The sequence below is a fragment of the Amphiura filiformis genome, chromosome 17 (assembly GCF_039555335.1).
Source record: "Amphiura filiformis chromosome 17, Afil_fr2py, whole genome shotgun sequence".
In the NCBI taxonomy this organism is placed as follows: domain Eukaryota; kingdom Metazoa; phylum Echinodermata; class Ophiuroidea; order Amphilepidida; family Amphiuridae; genus Amphiura; species Amphiura filiformis.
The window spans coordinates 60,971,232-60,994,727 of NC_092644.1; the positions used below are offsets into that span (position 1 = coordinate 60,971,232).

The window sequence follows — 23,496 nt, forward strand, 5'->3', positions numbered from 1 at the left end:
TTGATTACTGTATTGTAGTAATATGATTGCGCAGTGTTAAATGTTTGGATGGGAATAGTCTGTGTCTTGTGTTTGCTTTAAATGTTGATTATTTCATAATTGTTCAACAAACTGGATTATGTTGTATATATTATGCAAAATGTATGTTTCTGTTATTATTGCCTTTATAAACAGGCTTATTATATGATGCCTTTATCATCAGGCATATTTTTTCACATTACTTGTGTACTATACTGACATAAACATTGGTTCTGACACTCACAGACAGAACACACTACGTTGCATGCATGCATGTAACTAAACTGAAACAAGACACAAGCATTACAAAAATATCCAAAAATATATATTGTAAAAAACGGCATCTCTGTCAAATCATGTACAAAAATGTGCACATTATATAGATATCTGTTCCTATTACACAACATAGAAATTCATCATAAATGTACTGAAATGGATCATAATAAAAAATAGCACAAGTAATCAAAATATTGTTTTTGAATTTAACTTATTCCTTAAAAAATAGCTAATATTGTGCCCCTCATCCACCCCTCCCCCAAATCAAAATATTGTTTTGAATTTGATTAACTTATTCCTTAAAAAATATAGCTAATACAGTGCCCCCAGGCCCCCCCCCCCCCAAAAAAATATTAAGACCACACATACTGGGTAAAAATGGAATGCATTATCAGCAACAAGGCTTCAACAGAAATTGTCTGAACTAGCACTAAAAGGAACTCTAGGCAGGAAGAGGACATGTCAATATGACTTGTGCCAGCAGGACCTTACTCTTTAGAGTCAAATAAAATGCATTTAGAATACATTACGCCAAAATACAGGGTAGATAATACTGATCTGATCAAATGATAATCTGTGTAACAGTAGGGACATGACATAACCAAGGTGCACTTTTCATTGGCAATGACATCTTATTAAGGATATTGGCAGGATAGGTAGATTAGGCTATTAAAAAACAATAATAAAGTCCATGATGGGATTGAAATCCATACATCATCTATGGAAGGCATGTCCTTAATCTTCCACACAGGGAGTGAATATTCAAATGGCTGTGTGGGAGATTAAGGTCATATGTTCTGGCACCATTCATGGGGCGCCTTTTTAATAAAACGCTCTAAAAAGGCTCAGGAAAACAGTACGGAAACGCTTTAATATGCAAATTTTCCTGTTCAAATGGAATAGCCTCTAATGGATTTTCCTTATGTATTGCTTTTGGAAACTGGACAGTAGTACAAGTAGGTCATAGTGGAGGGAATTCCCCCTACTAATCATGTTTGCTCTTCAGCAAGTATAAAATGTGACTCTTACTTGGATCTCTGGTTGTTGTAAATTAAATCTTGTCGTAAGTAACATCACATCTGTAGGGACTTGGAATCCCTGGTGTGAAATTAGCAAACGGAAAGGGTGGGCCAGTTATGATTTAAAGCAACAACTAGGCTAATGAGTACGCTGTTAAAAGGGGGAATCATCACACATAAAGGGCATAAACCTATCAGTGTTTCACTAGTTTCAGAACATGGAGACTGCTGAAATAAAATGTGATCATACCTCAACTAGGCCGAGGTGATGATCATTTGACTCCTGTATTTCAATGCTCGAACTTATGGGGGAAAGGGTAAAAAGAAAGCAGTTGCAATCCTTAATTCAAATAGCTAGATTCAAGTATTGGTTGCCTTGTACCATTATTTGTTTCAAAACTAATGTGATGAAATGGACTACTTCTATTTTCAATTGCAAGCACACACATACATTGACAAGGCAAGTCTACGAAATGGTGTCAATAAAATAAACCATTTCTTGTTGAAAATGTTGGTGACATTTTAGAAAAAAAATTGTGTATACCTACTTATTCTGGAAGAAAACATAAAATCATAAAAGCACCATTATTAAAGTGATAATATTGTGCCTGAATATTTCAAAAGAACAACATATAATACTCTTTTTGCTCCACTAAAGAGAAAGTCAAGTCAGTAACAACAGGGTTGGTGAATCTATGCATGTAAATGTGGATTTAGCATACAGACAAATGTGCCCCCCTCCATCTCCAACTTTTTTGAAAGAAATTATAGGGCGATTCCTTTTTTTGTAGCCAGTGGCTGATGTAATCATTCATGTTGGGATTGTGAAAGAAATTTAGGGTTGTCTGTATACAAACCCCATAACACTATCATCACACACAACCCATTGTTTGTTGTATTCAAGTACTGCACATGTTTGGACTCTTCTTGTAATTAATTTGGAAGACCACACTTTGCAATCTCTAATAATATCAATATGTTTGCATTAAAAAAATTAAATCGCGCTGAATGTCATGCCACCCACATTTTTTGAATGTCATAAATAATGAATATTTAAAAGTTTTTCCTAATTCCCTAAATTTCAACATCAAAAATGTAACATTACCTTTTGAAGTAATAAATTGTAGGTTTTGTTATACTGAATTCAAATACAATTCATAAACATTTGCAGTTACAATAATCAATCAAATTGGATAAATTATCCGCACCATTTGGGATGGGAATAAATCATTTTGCAAAGCTAGGAATTCAAAAATAATTTACTTTGTGCACTTTCTTTAAAAAAATACTATGGAGAACACAAGACAGTTCACAGAAAAAATTATCCTGTTCATTTTGATGATTCTTTCTCTCTGGTAAAGCAATTAGGGAGCTGATCAATGATGTAGAACTGGCCACTTGTAGGTAAATGCTGTAGAAATAATCAGACAGGTAACAGCTGAGCAGTTGATAATCTTGTAAGATGTAGCAGGTGGTACTCAATGAGTTGATTGATTCACAAAATATCATCTTTGGCAGGTAAGTACAACATTCTGACAATTTTTCAAACACATTATGCCAGGAAGCTTTGATCCACTGTCAGTGTGGATTAGGTAGAAGTGGAACTGGTCCATTTGCTGGTATGGGTGGTCCATGTACACCTGGATGATAGAACATACACGCATTGCCACGCATGCAGCCCTTCTGCGACATGAAATGTCTACACACGGGTCGACCACCTTGTCCCCGTCCACCTCGTCCTCCTCTACCTGGGCCTCTACCACCTCTGCCACCACCACCACCTCTGCCACCACCACCTCCTCTGCCTCTACCTCTCTGTGGTCCTGGTCCTCCATGAAATTCAAAGTTGGGACCTTCAAAGTTGGGACCTTCAAAGTTGCCACCTTCAAAGTTTGGACCGTCAAAGTTTGGACCTTCAAAGTTTGGACCTTCAAAGTTTGGACCACCTTGGAATTCTTGGAATTGTGGGTCGAAGTGTGGACCACCAGGACCACCAAAATGTGGAGGACCCATTCCTTGAGGTACTGGACCTATTCAAAAACGAAATAGTAAGAAAATTGGTTACTAATTAATATGAATGGTTTTTTTTATAAAACAAAAAATATAAATTCTAATGTCTTTATTTTCTAATCATTGTTAGATTAGTTACTGACAAAATAACAATAGAAATTTAACAAGACACATTTTTTTTCCTCTTACAGCTTAGGGAAAATATGTTAGAAGTAGAGACTTAATGTTTATAAACAGACAATAAATTAAGCTTTAAATTGATACCATTGTGGTTTCCATTGTAAAAATACGAAGGAAAAAAAAATTAAATTTACACGTGTGCCCTATTTTAAACTTAACTCAATTTTAGTTCTACAAACACCAATTTATAATCAACATGAAGAAAGATGACGCTTTATTCAAGCCAATTATTTTACTGCAAGTTCAAATTAAAAACACGCATGTCTTAAATATCCCCTTGAATCCATGAAAATGTGCACATGAATAAGGAGCAAAGTCTGTCTCAGGAGTAACCGGTTTATAAAAAAGAAATTATTGCACTTGTTTTTGTATTTTGCAATGACCCTAAAAAACCAAAAAAATGTGCATATATTTTCAAATTCAATCAATTGCTTGCCAAAAATGGCTGATTTGACATGCATACAGCAACAACAACAAATCTTTAAAAACACAAAAATCTTGGTCTGGTGTACCCTAGTCCAGCATATTGTTCTTCTTTGCATTATACCCGAAATATTCATCCATGCAGGCTTCATTCAGCCATATTTTATTTCATATACATAAATTTTTCGAAGATAAAATGTTTAACACATATAACTCAAATGTTGCAAGACCATGCAAGCAGCTTTATGAGACAGACCCTTCCCCTTTGTGTAATGTCAGCAAAATGATTATTATTGAACAAAATAAAATCTTCAAAATGCAAAACTCAATAAGATTGCAAAAGGTGCTGTATAAATTGCATGCATATGGATGGTGAATTCAACCCTCATTGCACATGCTGGTTGGAAGCTGCACCTACATTGTTGGCAAGGAACTATGATCAATGATTTGTAATTGCTGAGGGCACTGCCTCGCAGATTGCGAGTTTGAGCCCAGCAGTGCCATCGTGTTGTGCACTTGGGCAAGGTGTTTTACCTTACTTGCCTCTCTTCACCAGGGATGAAATGGGGAGCTGATATGAATATATTGTCCATTGAGCTCCGCCCAAAGGTATGAATGAGCATTGCATGGCAGCTGACAAATTCTAACGACAGCAGAATAAATGTAGAGCGCTTTGATACACATGAAAGACGCTGTATGAATTCCGACATTTATTTATTTTATTATTTATCTAACTTGGCAACACCGTGCTGCACTAAAACATGGGTTAATATATTAGGTGAAAATAAGTTTATTGTGTTACCCTCAAGGACTTGCAATTGTATATTTGTTTGGTTGTTTGTTTGTCTTTGTGTAACATCAAAAATATTTTGGAGATAGACAAAACAATTCGGAAATTTTTTGTCAACCAACCAACTCACTTTGGAAAATCCAACAAGGGCAACACAATACCATTTGTTTTTGGTCTTATTTTCAACACATTTTCTGAATCTACACAAACAAGTAACTATCTTACCATCTTGAAATGGTGGTGGTGGTAGCAAACCATCCCTAGGCGGCATTCCACCAGGACCCCCATCATTTGAGGGGGACCACCAAAGTCACCTGGGTTACCAAATTGGGGCCCCATGCCGTGGGAGGACCTTGCCCCATGTTTAAACCTGTTGGGAAGCAAATGAGTATAATAAGTGTGTGTAAAGGTAGGTAGGGGAAAAATAATAGATATTAATAATAAGTGTTGGGGCTTTATTACAGCCAAGATGAAATCTATCAAACTTTGCTAACATTATAATATATTTATTCCTTTCGTCTCGTATAGTTTGATAATAGTCTGAACCTACGATAGGCACCGGTTACACCCCTATGAAATACATGACCAAAATTTGCCACACAGGGAGTGCAAATTTCAATGGGCCTACCGGAATGGGTGACTGCATTTGAAATCTACACCCCATGTGGGAGATTAAGGTCATGTCTTCCATAGGGGGTTTGACTTCAACTGGAATTGCCTACTTCTCTATATATTATAGGTGGCTCAAAGTCTGTTTATAAGTGGGGTTAGTTATTTTGGGTTACAAAGCTTCACCTTACAATATTAAGATGTCAACCAAACAAAGCAATGCATGAATAAAGTAAACTATATGATAATTTATTTAACCTCGTCTCTGGTAGTGACACAGGTGCATATTTTGCCGATTGCAGAGTCCAAACATGCATACTAACCTAATCACGCAGATTATATAAACACACACATACAAGGGTGGTTTGTCAGCATGCATGCGGCACAATATAGTAAGAACATTGATGTCACTACTAAACTTGAGGTGAAATATAGTGTAGATGGGCTATTCCAGTTGAAAGCCATACACCCTCTATGGAAGACATTAACTTAATCTCCCACACAAGGGGTGCAGATTTCAAATGAAATCACCTATTCACATAACCCCATTTGAAATTCACTGTGTCAAAGGACATGTATTCCATAGGGGTGATGGATTTCAACTGGAATAGCCTGATATTCAAAAACAAAGTGAATGCAATAATATAAAACATGGCTTAGCAAGAATTTGAAAATTTGAAAAAACAAAAACTGAAAAACCAAATTCAGCATGCAATGCAAACAAACTATCCATGAATTGAACGACATGAATGAAACATGTGCTTTTGATTTGAATAACCCCATTTACTGTGTGGTCTCATTGAATTACCTGGTAGTTGGTGTTTAAATGGTTCCAGCATCTCTCGTAATCTGTTTGTTAAGTCTTCTTGTGTACTTGAGCCTTGATTGTCCTGTGGTTAAATTCAATACGATGAGAAAATGTAAACAGTGAATAACATAATATTAATACTTTCTACACTTTTCCTAACCACCCTACATAACCTCTGACCAAATGATCATTCCATGCAAACACCATCAAAACAAAACTTATCTGTACACATTATTTGTAAAATGACTTCCAATGCCCAACATGACTTTTGCGACCTCACATCTGATGACATCACATATGCCATTGTCCAAGGTTTAACTTATTGTGTCCCAAATCCCACTGATATTTTGTCAAAGCATATAGGAGAAATCATCAAAAGAAGCTCAGGGTTGACACTTTTTGCACACAAACTACAACACAAACAAAGTGTACACACAGGCAACAGAGCTCATTTTATAGTCACCTCTGTGAACTCGTTCGATAAAGTCATTAAAGCTTTCTTCAGATACTTGTTAACAGACAGGGGAAGGGAAGGTGGACAAACAGAGGGGTAACGCTCCTCAAACGCAAAAACCAGGAGTTGACATAGTAGAAATTTGTACCCTTACCATCATAGAGGATAGAAGATTTTGTACATTAGCGATTGTTGCATTAGGTGGTGGTTGCTCGTTACCCTGCATATGTTGCGGTTGTCCCTGCTGACCCGGCACACCACCGTGTCCCATTGGTATCTGCTGTAAGATCTGCAGCATGTCTGGTGGAATATCCAGATTTTGGAGATTGAATGGAAGACCGCCGCCTGCATTATTAAAGCCTTGATGAGGAGGAGTGTGGTGTACTTCTGGATGGAATTGATGCTGCATCATACCATGTGATGTTTCTACTGCTGTTTCCTGGGGTGACAAGAAAGATGGGATCAAGTTAATAGGATGAATAAATACATTGAAATCTTTATCAGTATTTCATTTAAACCTCCTGCCTCTTGAATGCCTTTGTTTAAACAAAGTGAGTCCACTAATGGTTGCACTAGAAGTCAAAAATAATCTCATCTCTGATGGCAAAGTTCAATAACTTTAATTTAACAAGCATAGCTCAACAGTTGACCTGAAATTGTGGGGTGTAAGTTTTTGTACCCAATGCACTCAAAGGTCATTCTATGCATGTGAGAGCCTATTGGGGTGAAATAACTGTGTACTGACAGATGTGCATGTTGAGATCCAAGTGTTGTAACTTTTAAAATTGTATACAATTTGAAAAACTTACATCTTCTAGCGGTATCATCTTTGGATCTTCAGGATTGTAAGGTTCAGATTCAGGTTCCCGTGGAGTCTCCGGTATCATGTTCTTGTTAAAATAGATCTCTGCTAATACTGACATCTCTCGCCGTTTCTGGATGTTGTTCTCTTTACTGTTACAACCATAATCAGGTTCTTGAATCATGCTCAGGTCAAGGTTGATCAGTTTTTGCCACTGTGGAAATAAAAGCACAACTATCAGAACTTGCTTTAATTACATGCACTGCTGAAAACACCATTATATGCTTAAAGCCTACTGCAACTATCCCATACAATGCCATACATCATGCATGATACTATGAGGTATAGCCAAAATAACAAATTCTCGATCATGAGAGGATGTACCTTCTGCGTCAGCATACTTTTCATAGAATACAACGATCGCGCGACCTGCATGACCGAACCGTGACCTTGCCTAGCAACGACCGTGTGATTGGTCAATTCTCAAAAGCTGTGTTTGCACCGTAAGCGCCGGTCTTTGTGTAGTACGCTCAACGCAAATAACTGTGCGTACCCAAGTTGGCTCTCATGATCGAGAATTTAATATTTTGGCTATAGTATAGCATCATGTCTCCTGGTGTAGTTCAATAACCTCTATTCCACAAACACAGCCTCAAATGTTGACCTCAAGTTGCTGAGTTTTTTTGTAAACAACACATTCAGAAGTAATTCAATGAGTGTACAAGTGTAATTGCTCTTCTGTCAAAACCTTGTGTGTGCTTTTCACCCACCTTACCCCCTTAAGTCATTGATTAAATTGTCACATCATTGTACAATCATAACTTCGCATGTGACCATTCATTCACCAGAATAGGAAGATTAGGTAGTTTTTCATGAGGTAGTCAAAAATCACATACAACTTGGTTCGGACGGTGATATTTGGGTAAAAGAAATGTATCCTAGCAGGTTGTAAATATGTTGGAGGTTCTTATGAGTACTCCATAGGTACTACTCCTTAATGGGGTACTCCTTAGCTAGAGAAGTGCACTGCAACACACTATTTCATATGTATATAAATGAAAGTTAATGAATACATATCACACAGAGCTTCATAGATATATATGAACTTACAGGTATATACTCCACAGTTTTAAGTTTCTCTGGTACCATCATGCCATCTTCATTAAACATGCCTCCTCCTCTCATGGCATTCTTCACTGATTGTCTCTCCATCATCATCTCTTGCTGCGCTGCATCGTGGAAATCCTTAGGTTTGTTTACATTCACTGGAAGACAAAATGTTCAAGATTGGGGGTAATTAATAAGATGCAGGGGTGTGAGAGGCCACAGACCAAAAACGAGGAAAATCACTAAAAACAGCGTAAAATCAGGGTAAAAACACCAAATATGGGCTGAAAATAAAAGAAAAACGCATAAATTTTGGCAACAAAAAAAGAGGAAATCAGCTGAAAAGAGGAAATCAGCTGAAAAGAGGAACTCTCACATCCCTGAAGATGAAATTTGTCAAAGCAAATCTAGTGCATTGCATCCTTTTTCCCACCCATCAATCCGTTCTACAACTTGTACAAAAAGTCTGCAAAGGAACCCGACGCAGATCCAGGTTTTTGAAAGGGGGATGCTCATGAACATATCAATATGGCCATGAAAGCTATAAAAGCTGCAGGTGGTAGGTGAGGGGCCCATTCGTGTGACAAGCAGAAGCTGGGAATAAGCTGTTTATATTTATTTGAGGGGCAGGCCGGAGGGAATGCCACCCTCACTGGAATCGCAGCTGCAGGACACTTGAGTGGCCCAATTTTCCGTTAAAATTAATATTCCCTGTTCACATGCAGCAAAATAAAGTTTGATTTATACATTTGTTCATGCTGCTAATTCCATTCAAATTGGCCACACAGTTCCCAAATAGTGCTGAAATCGACAAGAATCAATGCGATTTAAATTCTGCTTCTGGCTATATCAAATTGCCTAATAATGATCAATATTCCCACAGCCGAGCATGCATTCGTGCGCACGCATGAACACACCCCTACATACAATATACCCATACCTCTTTCTGTTGCATCCATTTCAAAGTATTTGATTTCAACCAATTCACTTTCAGGTCTCCACCGCACAGATTTCTTTTTCTTGATCCCGTTGGTTTCAGCCTCCACAGCAGCAGCAGCTCCTTCTGCTGTCTTGGTGTCTTCTTCTTTCTTCTCTGATGTGTCTTTATCGTCTTTCTTCTCTTCATCTTGTTGGATGGCTGCATAAAAGCCAACTACAGATATACAAGTATTTGTTAATATATATTTGTGTTTATAAAATTGGGTGGAGCAACTGTCAATCATAATACTAACCCTAATCTTTTCCTTAACCTAATCCTAACACTAAAACATAAATCTAATCTTTTTCTGCCATATTTGGCTATTCCAGGTGAAATCGCATGAAAGAAGGAACATGTAGCAGGTTGAATCAAAAGAATATACCATGTTTCAAAGATCTTTAGATATTATGCCAAACAGCCCTCAAATTAAGGATCTGAAGGGGCACGGCAACTTTTTTAGGGCAAGTTAAAAATTGCCTTGGATTTTCACTGAAAAGGCAAGGCAGCACGGCAGTTTGCAATATTTCAAGAGGGCATCATGGCAACTGTTGAAAATTTGAGAAGGGCACCAAAGGAAATTTTTCAAGAGTGAAGAAAACACACACAAACATAGATAGATGATTTTATAATGAAGGGGCAGGGCTGGGGCACCGACGGCAACTTCATTAGAGGGCACGGCAATTGACTGCCTTGGGTAAAGGACATATTTTGAGGGCATTACGGCAGTGGGGATGGGCACCCACGGCAAAATGCCATGGGTTAATTCGAGGGCTGATGCCAAATTAATTATACTTACATTTCGGTGGTTCTGGTTTTGCTTCCTGCAACAAAAGTTGGAAAAAAAAATAAAGTAAAATTTATATTAACAGCAAATCGGTGCAATAAAGGCAATCATCAAATTTCACTGCAACTGATAACACAGTAAATATGTGGGGATGAATAATGTATGTACAAATAACATAAACAGCAAATGAAACGGGTCAATAAATATAGCTAGGAGGTAGCACCATGGGATGGAAACAGCTGCCATATTAATGTAATATAAAACTTATTACATTTTGCAACAGGTACCCAGAAGGTATTTTAACATAAGACTGTATATTATTTGACACTGGTATTTCCAAACAATAGAATTAGGAAAATTGACTTTGAATTGACTCTGAATAGAGGCTGATTTCACTGTCACATTGTACATGAATAGCCTCTCATAAGACTATAAAATCTATTTTAGTGTCCAGAAGAGAATGGTCATCCATTTGAAATTGATCAATTAATTCAATTCAGCCTTTCTGTTGAATAAAAGACAGTAACAGAAATCTAGGATAATTACAGCATACTGTAGGTGGAAGTTAACAGATTTTATTTATACTCAGTAATGATAATGATAATGATGTTGATAAAAAAAGGTGACTAAATCAATATGCATAACATCCATTAATAAATTGTAGATCAGTACTCCGCATATATTCTGGGTACTGTTTTTGACACTGAGTATTTGTTCACAATATAGTATGTAATAATATTGAAGTTGGTTATGTACAAAGAGGGTTCACTAATTATGACGCACTACAGCTATCACTGCAATACACAGGTCGGTTTAGCTACTCTTGGTAATATCCTATAAAGGTTGGTCAAAAGGCTCACATTTCTTAGCTAACTTGATAATCAATGTCATCCTCATGGAAATGGTCATGTACTTGTATATCTGGACAAGAAAATTGCAATAGTTGCCATTTGTGTATCATGATTTTGAAATCATGAGTATCAGATACCAAGTTTTTAATCTTTAGTTCACCTCAAGTTCAGAAGTAAAATGCTTTATCGTTGTTGTGCAGCAAAAGTGCATCAAACCACACTTATATGCGTGTGTGTAAACAGTGTGATTAACTTTCCATGTGCGATTTAATACTGCAACCAGTGAAATACACACCTAGTTCATGACCAAACTTGCGGTGAACAAATGCATATTTGGTCATGTTAATAGGCAGGCTCCCTCTTAGTACAGTCATCTAAGGAATCACTATTGAATTGCCAACTTGCAAGATCAACATTATTTGCAAGATCAACATTGTGTATCAAATTTTTGACACTTTTAATCAATGTTAGTCTTTGAATTTAACATAATTTAGCCAAAATAGCTGTGAACCTTACATACACTCACACCAATATTTGTGTATTTCTGTGTCTACATTTTGTTACCAACCTATCCAAGGATATTACCATAACACACTAAGACTACATTGGGCAATTTCAATCAAAATCTATACACCCCCTATGGAGACACAACCTTAATCTCCCACACAGGGGATGTAAATTTCAAATGGAGTCACCATTCAGGTAACTCCATTTGAAATTCACACTCCCTGTGTAGCAGATTATGGTCTTGTCTTCCATATAGGGTGTAATGATATCAACTGGAATATCCCATTAAACCACCACAACATCACACAAGCTAACTGTGAGAACACTTCATCCAAGAGGACAATCATTTGTACCTCCGACTCCGTGTGGTGGTGATGATGATGGTGATGGTGTTGGTGGCTCCTCTCGGCCGCATGAGACGGGGAGGAATGATGGTGGTCTCCATGACTACCATGATGGTCGTTTTTACCATGCTTTTCTTTTTCCAAAGGATGGCTGGTCTGTTTAAAGGGGAAGAGAATATTCTGAATAATTGGCGATTCTTAAAAGGAAAAGGATTCTATCACATATTCAACTTTCAATGGGCTAATTTTCCAGTTGAAATCCATACAAATACAGGTAACCCAGTTTGAAATCCACACTCCCTGTAGAGGGTGCATGGGTTTCAACTGGAATATATAGCCCAATTGCAAAATCTTTGAATTCATGTAATAGTATGGAAGCTGCTGACGTAATTCAATTACCAAACTACACGCATATGTATTTCATTCATTGCAATCCACAAGTTGTACCTTTCTTGTTTAACTGGTTTGCCAAATATTCATTTGGTGCAACATGTTTGATACAAGTTATTACACAAAGACAACAAATAAATCATATCTTGGAAGTCATTTTGACTGTATTTATACAGAACAAATCATCAGAGTTATATGATGGAAGTAAGGAGTCCTGATGAAGTCAGAGACATAGAGACAGGCTGCACCGGTACTGCGATAACCAACCGCGTACTTGTACAAATACTATAACTGTATTCAGGCATGAGAATGATCATCAATGAAAAAAATTGAAAAGTTTGAAAAAGCCTGAAAAAGCGTGTGAAATGAGGCTAAAAAGGCCAAAAACGGGCTGAAATTAAAAGAAAGCGTGGAAATTTGGACCAAAAAAAAGCAGAAAATCCTGCAAAAGCAGGAAACGTCTCATGCCTATGTCTACTCGGATATCAAGTTCAATACTTTCAATATTAACTGATAATTGTTCCCCTGCTATGAAACAATTGCCAATTTCTAGTTTCTATTACCTTATTAGTTGTAGGCGAGGTAGGCTTTGCAGATGGACGTCTCTTTTTCCTGATCTGAGGTGCTGGGGCATTGAGAGCACTCATGAACATCGAGCTTTCGTGAACAACATGTGCTAAAACAAAGAAACAAGCCCAAAATAGTTAAAATACAACATAGCCCCAATTTTGCTGCATTACAGTAAACAAGTGGATACGCTATCAATGATTAAGTTATAAACACTCATACAATTACATGATTACCACCAGCAATATACCTGGCAAAGTGCTCAATTATTTAACACATGATTATGACTGGAAAATGTGATGAAATATATGATCATACCTTTTGATTTTGGTGGGATTAATTTGGCCTTGTTTTGAGTTGGCGAAGTCACTGTCTTTGGCTTCTTATCTGGTGGTGTTAGTGTTTTGCTAAATATGGGACTGTTGGAAAATAACAAGAAAAAATATTACCTTTATTAAGATCATTTGCAGATTAACAAGTTTTCTTATGTTACATGATAATACATACAATGATATTTTAGTTAAGTCAAACTTTCGAAAAACCTTTTTAGTAAAATTTGTTCTTTAAACAATCGTGTAATACATGTAGTGCCAACCTATGGTTTGAACTATCTTTGCACAACCTGATGTGAACACAGCTTAAAATTATTATCAGTCATCAATCACAGATATTAAATTCTGTTTTTACGACGTCACTTCCATCGACTGATCTTATCGTTAAGTCGCTAGCATGCCTGAGCGTCAAGTCACAAGACAGTTGACTATTGACTTCAAAGCAACCTGCAGCGATTGCATGCTGCCGACGATTGTGCTAATACGATAAGCCCATAAGTGTCAAGTTGTAGATTCCAACCTGCTGCTGTTGCTGGAAGAACATGTGTCAGAATGAAGGTGTAGCAAATGTATGTAAATCACCATGTTTTAATATTGCACTCAACATTGCAGGTGTAATTCATAAAGTAAATACAGCTGATTGTTACTTCATTTCTTACCCTTCTCTCTTGACAGGCAGTAATTTCTCTACTGGCTTAGGTTTATTAACACTGGAAACAGGTGGTACTATTGCTTTCTTCTTGATCTTAAGTGGCGGTAAAGGAGCTTCTTTTTCTAAACCTGTTGGATGAATGATTGGTAATAATGAATAGTTTTCTCGCATCAGCCTATTAATTAACAGGTCTATCAACATTTCTCTACTACTGTCTGTTCAATTAGCTTAGATTCTTGAATTTTTAAGATATTTGAAAAAATAAAAAAATGCTGCCAAAGTCATCAAAGAAAAGTGTTTGCACAGCCTTAGACCCAACGTGATTTATACTTTTCAAATTCCCAAGTTCAATTTAAAACACGATTTCTTTTCAATTTTGCCTCATTTTAGGCAGTTACTTGGGTCCACCCAAAGGGTTCGCGACCTTTTACAAATCGAGTGGGACGGTCCATTCTCAACTTAGGGCATAGACCCTATCCAATATAGCAAAACAACCTGTTCACCAATCTGTCCTGTCATTTCAATAGAGGCCTTGCATGTGACGTATCATCCCGTAAATATGGCGGACTACTCAAATGCATTCAACAAAAGCATGATTTCCAATCTACCGTGACAGTTCGTCTCACACACATAACCCTGCACTACGATCAAATAGGTTGATGACAACATTTGATTGAATGAACTGCACTCCGCCATAACTACGGTGAAGGACACGGTTCAAATCCTTTGTTTGGAGCCAGTCGATAAAATGATGCAGGGCCTCTATTGTTATACCGTTCGGTTATTGGATAGGTTCTATAGGTGATGATGGTCCACCGGTTTTTGTTACACTAAATTATATGGCGCGATTACGTTTTATGCATAACATTATTCTGAGCATTATTTTTTCCTAAACATTTTTTCCATCTTATTTCAACTGGTTTACAATGTAAATTGAGTTTTGTTTAATACCATCATTCCTCCCCAAGAATATCAGCATTCGCTTGACATTTTCAGATACAGTGACTTTTCAAAAATTGCTTTCTGTAACCTGATTATTTTGAATAATATTTTCTTGTACAAAAGTTCTTTTGTCCTTCTCATAGTTTGTATTCAACAAACAAAACGAAATAACTAATTGAAAATAAATGTGTAGTTTTATAATAGGCCTAAATGCCTACACCTTCTCAGATCCATTCGCAAAATAAATTCGCAAAGTAAATAAATAAATAAATAAATAAATAAATAAATAAATAAATAAATAAATAAATAAATAAATAAATAAATAAATAAATAAATAAATAAATACGCAAGGCATGTATTTATATAAGCTGGGTCTATTTTAGAAAACTTACATGTAGTTCATAAATAATAAGGTAATGTTTCAACAGTAGGATTTCAACACAAATCTGAAATAGGCCTAGGCCTACTGACAAATATAGCTATTTTGCTGGACAATTCTTGATGCGGATGGTCGAATAAATACTATCTCAGCGCATTGTGACATATCGTCCGGCGTCCCCATTGCTCTAAATGGATTGATTCAAAAAGTTTATGGTACCCGACGTTCTCACGGCTTGTTTTGAAAATATCGCGAGGAAAAGACCAAAATTGAAAAGAAATGGGGTTTTAAATTGAACTTTAGAATTTGAAAAGTATAAATCACGTTAGGTCTAAGGCTGTGCTAACACTTTTCTTTGATGACTTTGACCGCAATTTTGTATTTTTTCAAATATCTTAAAAATTCAAGAATCTAAGCTAATTGAACAGACAGTAGTGAGGTGCAACAATGCAATACAACTGTTCTCACTTATTTTCACAGGTACATTGTACATTCCAACAATGACACTCATAATATTGAAGAATATAGCTCAAGGAGCTCAAGGTGAAAGTACACGCTCCATTGGCTCACTACAGGCCATGTATGCCTATCTGAAAATAATTCAATATCAACCCAGGTGGACTTGTATGGCCAATTTTTGTGTGCTCCTGATCTCCTGCTACCTTGAGTATTACCTAAAATCCTAAGTTAAAACACATTGGTAAAATAAAATTAATGTTACAATTCAAGGAAGTGCTTGTTGAAGAGGTAATAGAAATGTTTTGATTCATTATGCAGCACAAACTTCTTGTGTTTTATAATGCATATTTCACACACAAATAATTTCACATACCATTCCCAGATGTGATCATGAACAATTATCACACAAGTGACACAACACAGAACACACAAACCACTTACCTGTAGATCTAAACTTTGTCTGTGGTACTTTAGCAGTCCTAGGTCTCTTCTTGGCTTCCTCAGTCTTCCCAGCAGGTGATTTTGACTTTCCAACTGGTGATTTTGACTCAGAGTGCATCTTTTTTAATCTACTCAATGGTATATCATCATCTATACTGTCTCTTCTAGCTCTGGGTTTGACATCTTTATCATCTAAACTGTCTCTTTTAGCATGTTTAGGTTTGACTACCCCATCTTTAGTTCTTTCATGTTTGGATTCACTGTGTTTAGTGCCTTTTTGTTTAGAGTCACTACTGTGACTATCACTAGCAGTTCTCTTTGTTGCTTTTGATTGCATTTTACTCTCATCTCCATTATCAGAGTCTTTCTTTTCAATTTTCTTGATTTTGAGTTTCTTCTTGACGACTGATTTGTCCTTTGACTCTGCTCCTGGCTGATGACCCCTGATCACAGCTAACCACTTATCTACCAGGTCATTGGCAACTTCTTTCAATTCTGTATAAAGTAGTCATCACATAGAAATACAATAAATACAATAATTTGGGACTTGCGTGAACCTGAGACTAGTAAACCAATACTAGTCTCAGTGTGAACTTAGAAGCTGAACATGCAAATGAACTTTAACATTGAGCTAAATTTCTTGAAAGCAGCACAAAATGTCCAGTATCACCAAACTGACCTGCTCCCAAAAGGCACATTTACATATTTATTTCTGAAGCGCTTGATCAAGTTAAATAATATCACCTTCATTGAAGGCTTTAGTAGTTGTTTTAGATATTAGAAACACATATTTTGGTATAAAATGAGATATAAATCTAATCAGAACCGTTCAACTACAAGAGAAGGTTAACTTTCATATTGTTAAAATAGAGCAACCTGTTTCATAAATTTGAGATTAGGGATGGCTGTAAAACCAAAGCAGCAGGCAACTGTCAGCACCCTGGCAGAACAATCGATCTTGTTTGGAACAGAATGTGGTTTAAACCACTAGTTCTGACTCGACCATCCTTTACAAGCCATCCCCTAAGTTAATTGATATGTTTTAATGTTTAGAAATTGTTCTTAATCAAAATCATCAAGACCCAAATGTCCAAACTTACTTTCGTTAGCATCTCCTTTAGTCATCTGTTTGATAAGTTTGGCTGTATTGTTCTTTTTCAGTATGTCTATTGTTACTGGTAGATGTTTGAATACTTTGATGAGTTCTAAGATGACAGGTGTATTGTCATTAGCCTTGGCTTCTGTGAGCCAACCATTCAGCAGCTCCCAACCACCTCCAGCTACAAATCTACAATACAAAATTAACAGATTAGTGGCACATTTTGGGAGGATTATTTGTATTGAAAACCATCCAACCGCAAGGATTCAAGGCTGCAATTTCAAAGAAAAGGGTCATTTTCAAGCAAAGAACTATAATTATTATGACAATTGGCAGCATTTGTGTGGTCAAGTTGTTCAACCATTACCATGCTCACCATATCTGAACTAGTACATCAAGCTGCCATTATCATTTCAACCATCTTGGCTCCATAACCTTGCAATATTTCAATCAACTAACCATTACTAAACTAAATGTTCACATATTACCTGTATTGAAAGTTCCGCAACAGGTGCATAGCTCGGTGAAGCTTGTCCCTGCATTTGTCGAAAATAAAACACTCATCTGCTTGCTTAGCTCCTACAGTACACTGTAGATCCTGTCAAGTTACCTTGCAATCTTACATTGTACAAAATTTTCTCTACAACAATCATAAAATATTTGCTACTCACTTGTCCATGACCTCCTGGTCATCAGTCGCTCTCAGGATATTAATGTAGATACATCTACTCACTAACTTCTTTGCAGACTTCATCAAACTGAAAATGACAGGAAAACAACTATTTAGTGAAAAAGTTAACAATAATTATCTCATAATATTTCTAAATATAAAATGATAATTCAAAAGCAAATGCAGATATTGTTCACCATATTCCCCAATTATTTGCATGTTTATTGCAATAATCAATGGGCAAAGTAGTCAAGGGAGGGGAATACAAATATTTAGCAGGTGGTGGCCGCACTGCATTCTCTAAATTCAGTAAATTTTCATCGTCAACCGTGTAATTGAATGGGATTATTTTGAAATTTTAAAACGCTTGAAATATCACAAACAAATAGGCCTATGTTGATAAATAATATAAATACAAGTTAAAACCGTTGGGGTTCGATAATGAACCCCACAAAACTAACCGACTATATTGGAAAATGCCATACGGCCGGGCGGTTTCACAAGTTGCCGGCTCGATCATGTCATCCGCCGCCTGTATTGAGGGAATATTAAGTCTCACCAAAAATCCTAATCCATAAATGACTTTACCTAGATACACAATTTTGTAGCATTTTTGCCCATAATCAAAGTGACTTTTAGTTTGGTCTTAAAATAGTCCAAAAGACAGTTAGTTTGAGTAAATACTTCGGGTGTTTTTTAACTTGACCTATTCACCCTAAGTATTTATTCCTATGGCAAAGTTGTTCAGAGTATTAAATTGAATCAGCAACACGAGTGGATGATATTAGTACTTACTTGAGGATTTTGGCAACATCTGCACAATTTTTGATCCGTCCTTGCGGTGTTAGTAATGTTGACAATGCCTTGAGGAGCTGATGTGGATCAACAGCACAAGAATCTCCACTAGCCTGAAATGACATAAAAAACAAAATGTATTTAATTATTTGAATGATCCCTGTTGGAACAGCAGCACATGCCTAAACCGGCGGTATTTTTAATTTCAAACATAATAATAACAAGAGAAATAGAAAGACATGAATAATAAAATATTACGAGGAAAGAATTTGATATAAAATTGGATGGTTTGAACCCAATACACAAATTTATTGGTCGAGCTATGTTTTAAAATATTGGACGAGACGAAGTCGAGTCCAATATTTTTAAACTCATAGCGAGACCAATAAATTATGTATTGGGTGAAAAAACCATCCAATTTTATCATTATTATGTGTTGGATCCAATAATTTTACACACTTGGATTCATCAAAACATAATAATGATATAGTAATTGGATCGAATTGAGCCCATATTTATTGGTCTTGCTATGGTTTTAAAATATTGGACGAGACGTAGTCGAGTCCAATATTTTACAACTCATAGCGAGACCAATAAATATTTACGTAAAGCATCCAATTTTATCATTATTATGTTTTGGATCCAATATTATCACAACTTGGATCCATCAAAACATAATAATGGTGGCAATTGGATTTGAAAAGTTCACATGACACCAAATTTTAACCAAAAGCCTTGCATGTTGATGGACATGCTGACACACACCCACAGATACAACTCATCATACCATTTTTAAGGTTTTTCCTTCAGACAACCTAAAAATCTACAAAGCTTAATGACCACCTTTGTAAAACCTTCCAATACATTTCTGTTATAGGAAAATAATGATTGTGATAACAATCAAGATGTAACATTTTGACGGGTAAAACCTGCAAGTGTCACAAACACTTCAGATTTATGCAATTATATAACTTTAGTTGTACCATTCACAGTGACTTTGGCCATGGCAAAAGCAAAAACAAAAACAAAATACACAAAAAACAACAACTGATTTCTTAATAGCTCGTACTGTCCCTACCTGAAGTTACTACTAGTATTGTTAAAGTTTACAACCCATGTTAATTGCAGCTTACATATAAATACCAATCAACATGAAAATACAATTTTAAAGCATCACAACTCTTACTTATCTCACTCATTTGGATGGTACAATCATGGATTACACAGTACATTGTCAAACTATATAAATGTGTTCTATAAACGTGTTTATTAATATTTGAATAGACACCACACTCATCACATTCTGCATTTAGAAGTGTCCACATCTTATGTCATGTCAGTCTATAATTTGTATATAGTTATTGACAATGAAATTATTTCATTGCATAGGCTATACCGTATTCCACTTTCAGTAAACAACTTTTATGAGGCTCTTATTAAAACTTTAATCGAATATCAAAATTATACATGTAATCATTAAAAATACAATGCATCTGAAGTCAAAATCATTATTCTTAGCTGGAAATTTTAAATGGTTATCTTACTTGGAATCTAGTTGACGAGGTGCATTGAAAAGGGGGCACAGTTGACACATCTGTAGGGGGAGTGTGCAAAATTAGGCCAAAACTAGAATTTTGCGGTTCTCGACCTGCGCGGTTCTCGTATCGGCCCATCGTTTTAACCAATGCAATTTCACTTGACCCCAAAATGACCTTCATATTATTTGCCTCACTAAGGTGGCAGTTCCCACCAAATTTCATGAACCTGCAGCAGTCTACGGCGATTTGACCCCGAATGACCCCAAAATGACCTTGACATTTTTGCTTTGTTTCAGTGGTCGTCCCCACAAAATTTCATGAACCTGTGACAATCTATGGCGATTTGACCTTGGATGACCCCAAAATGACCTTGACATTTTTGCTTTGTTTCAGTGGTCGTCCCCACAAAATTTCATGAACCTGTGACAATCTATGGCGATTTGACCTCGGATGACCCCAAAATGACCTTGACATTTTTGTCTTCCTACAGTGGTCGTTCCCACCAAATTTCATGAACCTGTCATACAATATATGGCGAGTTGACCTTGGATGACCCCAAATGACCTTGCGATTACGCATATTTTGCACTGAAAAGCAAATCAGGTCAAGAACCTCTGGCTGTGCTACTCTCCACCAAGTTTCATCACTGTAAATCGTACATATCTCCAGATAATCTGTGCATAAGGTTATTTTGCTTGATATGCATAAATTATGCAAATTGGGTACTTATATTACCATATTTTGCAACAAAAAATTGCTAAAATTTGGAGACCACCAATTGCCACCCCTCCACCAAATTGCGTCACTATATGCCTTAGCAGTTCCGAGAAATTGCACTCGCAAGCTCGGACAGACAGACGGACATTTGCTTGATATGCATAAATTATACACATTAGTTACTTAATTACAATATTTTGCGACGAAAACTTGCTAGAGTTTGTAGACCACCAATTGCCACCCCTTCACCAAATTGCATCACTATGCGCCTTACCAGTTCCGAGAAATTGCATTAGCAAGCTCGGACGGACAGACAATACCTCCGGTGGAGCCATAAAAATTATTGCGTTGCCCTCCTGAAAAAAAGCTAGGCCTGTTTTTTTTAATAACTAGCGGGGGCCTGCGCAGAGCGCGGCCTGTTTTTTAATAACTAGCGGGGGCCTGCGCGGAGCGCAGGCATCCTGCAAGTATTTATTAAAACATGCTCTTGTCACCCAAAGCCACCTCATGGTTTCTCCTTGAACCGTCACCTATAGACTCCATATTTTTTCCAACCCATGCCTTTGTCACCCAAGACCATCAAGATTTCTTTGGAACTGTCACCCAAAGACCTCATATTTTGTCAAACCCATGTTCTTGTCACCCAAAGACCCCTTATGATTTCGCCTTGTAACTGTAAGTCACCCAAAGATCTCTTCTTTATTCAAACCCATGCTCCTGTCACCCAAAGACACCTGACGATGTCTTCTCTAAACTATCACCCAAAGACCCCAAATTTTCAAACCCATGCTCTTGTCACCCAAAGACCCCTTATGATTTCTCCTGGAACTGTCACCCAAAGATGCCTTCTTTATTCAAACACATGCTCTTGTCACCCACAGATCTCTTGACAATGTCTTTTTGGAACTGTCACCCAAAGACCCCACCTTTTTTGTCACCCAAAGATTTCTCCTGGAACTGTCACCCAAAGACCCCCCCCCTTGTTTTTTCAAACCCAGCTCTTGTCACCCTAAGATCAATATGAATTCTCCTTGGAACTGTACGACCCTAGCCTTTGCCTAAAGCACCGTAGTGGGAGCGCCATCCATCTTATTCTACTTGAGGCAGCGCAATCTGTCGCGTCTTCGGCACTTATCGCACCCCCCTAGGATTGCGAGACTAGCAATACCCCATTTTTTTTTCAAACCCATGCTCTTGTCACCCAAAGACCCCTTATGACTTCTTGGAATTGTCACCCAAAGATCCCTTTTTTATTCAAACCCATGCCCTTGTCACTCAAAGACCTCTGACAACTTCTTTGAACTGTTACCTGAAGACCCCATATTTTCAAACCCCAAAGAACTCTTATGATTTCTCCTTAGAACTATCACCCAAAGACCTCATCTTTTTTTTGTCACCCAACGACTTGATTTCTCCTTGGAACTATCACCCAAAGACCCCATATTTTTTTCAAACCCATGCTCTTGTCACCAACAGACCCCTTAGACTTCTTGGAACTGTCACCCAAAGACCCCTAATTTTTTTCAAAGCCACGCCCTTGTCACCTAAAGACCATTATAATTATAATTTTCTTTGACCTGTATTTTTTCAAGCCCAAAAGATCATTATCATTTCTCCTGGAAATGTCACCAAAAAGACCACCTTATTTTTTCACACCCATGCTCTTGTCACCCAAATAGCTCTTATGATTTCTCCTGGAACTGTCACCAAAAGACCCCTTATTTTTTCACACCCATGCTCTTGTCACTCAATGACCTCATAATGATTTCTCCTGGAACTGTCACCCAAAAGACCCCTTATTTTTTCACACCCATGCTCTTGTCACCCAATGACCTCATATGATTTCTCCTGGAACTGTCACCCAAAGACCACCTTATATTTTCACACCCATGCTCTTGTCACCCAATGACCTCATATGATTTCTCCTGGAACTGTCACCCAAAAGACCCTTTATTTTTTCACACCCATGCTCTTGTCACCCAATGACCTCATGATTTCTCCTGGAACTGTCACCCAAAGACCACCTTATTTTTTCACACCCATGCTCTTGTCACCCAACAACCTCATGATTTCCACTCATGCCACCCAATGACCTCATATGATTTCTACTTGGAACTGTCACCCAAAGACCCCCAGACAAACACCCCATATTTTTTCAAACCATCCTCTTGCCACCCCAAGACCCCTTATGATTTCTACTTGGAACCACCACTTAAAAGACCCAACTTTTCAAATCAATACTCTGCGTTTTGTAACCCAAATGCAAATACAATACACCTAATAACTATTTATTCAGTTTTATAAGCTGCGATTGTTTGTAAATCGTTCAGTAAAACAAAAATCTGATGTCTTTTTGCTGAACCATGAAATGGTATCAGCCTATCCTACTTGCTTCCTTACTTACAGACTGACTAACCATTTGCTCTAAAATGGGCATATCTCAAAATGCCACCAAGGTATGACCCCGCGAGTGGTGTCAAATGAAAGAGAAAAAAAATAAATACATGTATAATAAAAATATTTTCCCACCCGGGGGTGGCACTCATAATAAGCC

General features: G+C 37.1%; 1 protein-coding gene across 4 annotated transcripts in view; it reads right to left on the minus strand.

The window, feature by feature from the left end:
• Positions 1-321: 321 nt before the first annotated feature.
• The window catches only part of LOC140138107 (serine/threonine-protein phosphatase 1 regulatory subunit 10-like), a 70,999-nt gene continuing 47,824 nt past the window's right edge, over positions 322-23,496 (minus strand). For 2 of the 4 annotated variants that reach the window (XM_072160002.1, XM_072160003.1), the window contains exons 3-17: positions 18,688-18,800; positions 17,894-17,980; positions 17,224-17,411; positions 16,124-16,618; positions 13,910-14,030; positions 13,237-13,337; positions 12,915-13,027; positions 11,971-12,117; positions 10,272-10,296; positions 9,437-9,649; positions 8,500-8,654; positions 7,397-7,603; positions 6,742-7,026; positions 6,134-6,215; positions 322-3,343 (exon numbers count right to left, since the gene is read on the minus strand). In XM_072160002.1, coding sequence (XP_072016103.1) covers positions 2,892-3,343; positions 6,134-6,215; positions 6,742-7,026; positions 7,397-7,603; positions 8,500-8,654; positions 9,437-9,649; positions 10,272-10,296; positions 11,971-12,117; positions 12,915-13,027; positions 13,237-13,337; positions 13,910-14,030; positions 16,124-16,618; positions 17,224-17,411; positions 17,894-17,980; positions 18,688-18,800 — 2,784 coding nt within the window. In that variant the 3' untranslated portion in view covers positions 322-2,891. Of the gene's footprint in view, positions 3,344-4,941; positions 5,087-6,133; positions 6,216-6,741; positions 7,027-7,396; positions 7,604-8,499; positions 8,655-9,436; positions 9,650-10,271; positions 10,297-11,970; positions 12,118-12,914; positions 13,028-13,236; positions 13,338-13,909; positions 14,031-16,123; positions 16,619-17,223; positions 17,412-17,893; positions 17,981-18,687; positions 18,801-23,496 lie in introns of all 4 variants that reach the window. The other 2 variants (XR_011856943.1, XM_072160004.1) reach the window with 2 other exon arrangements.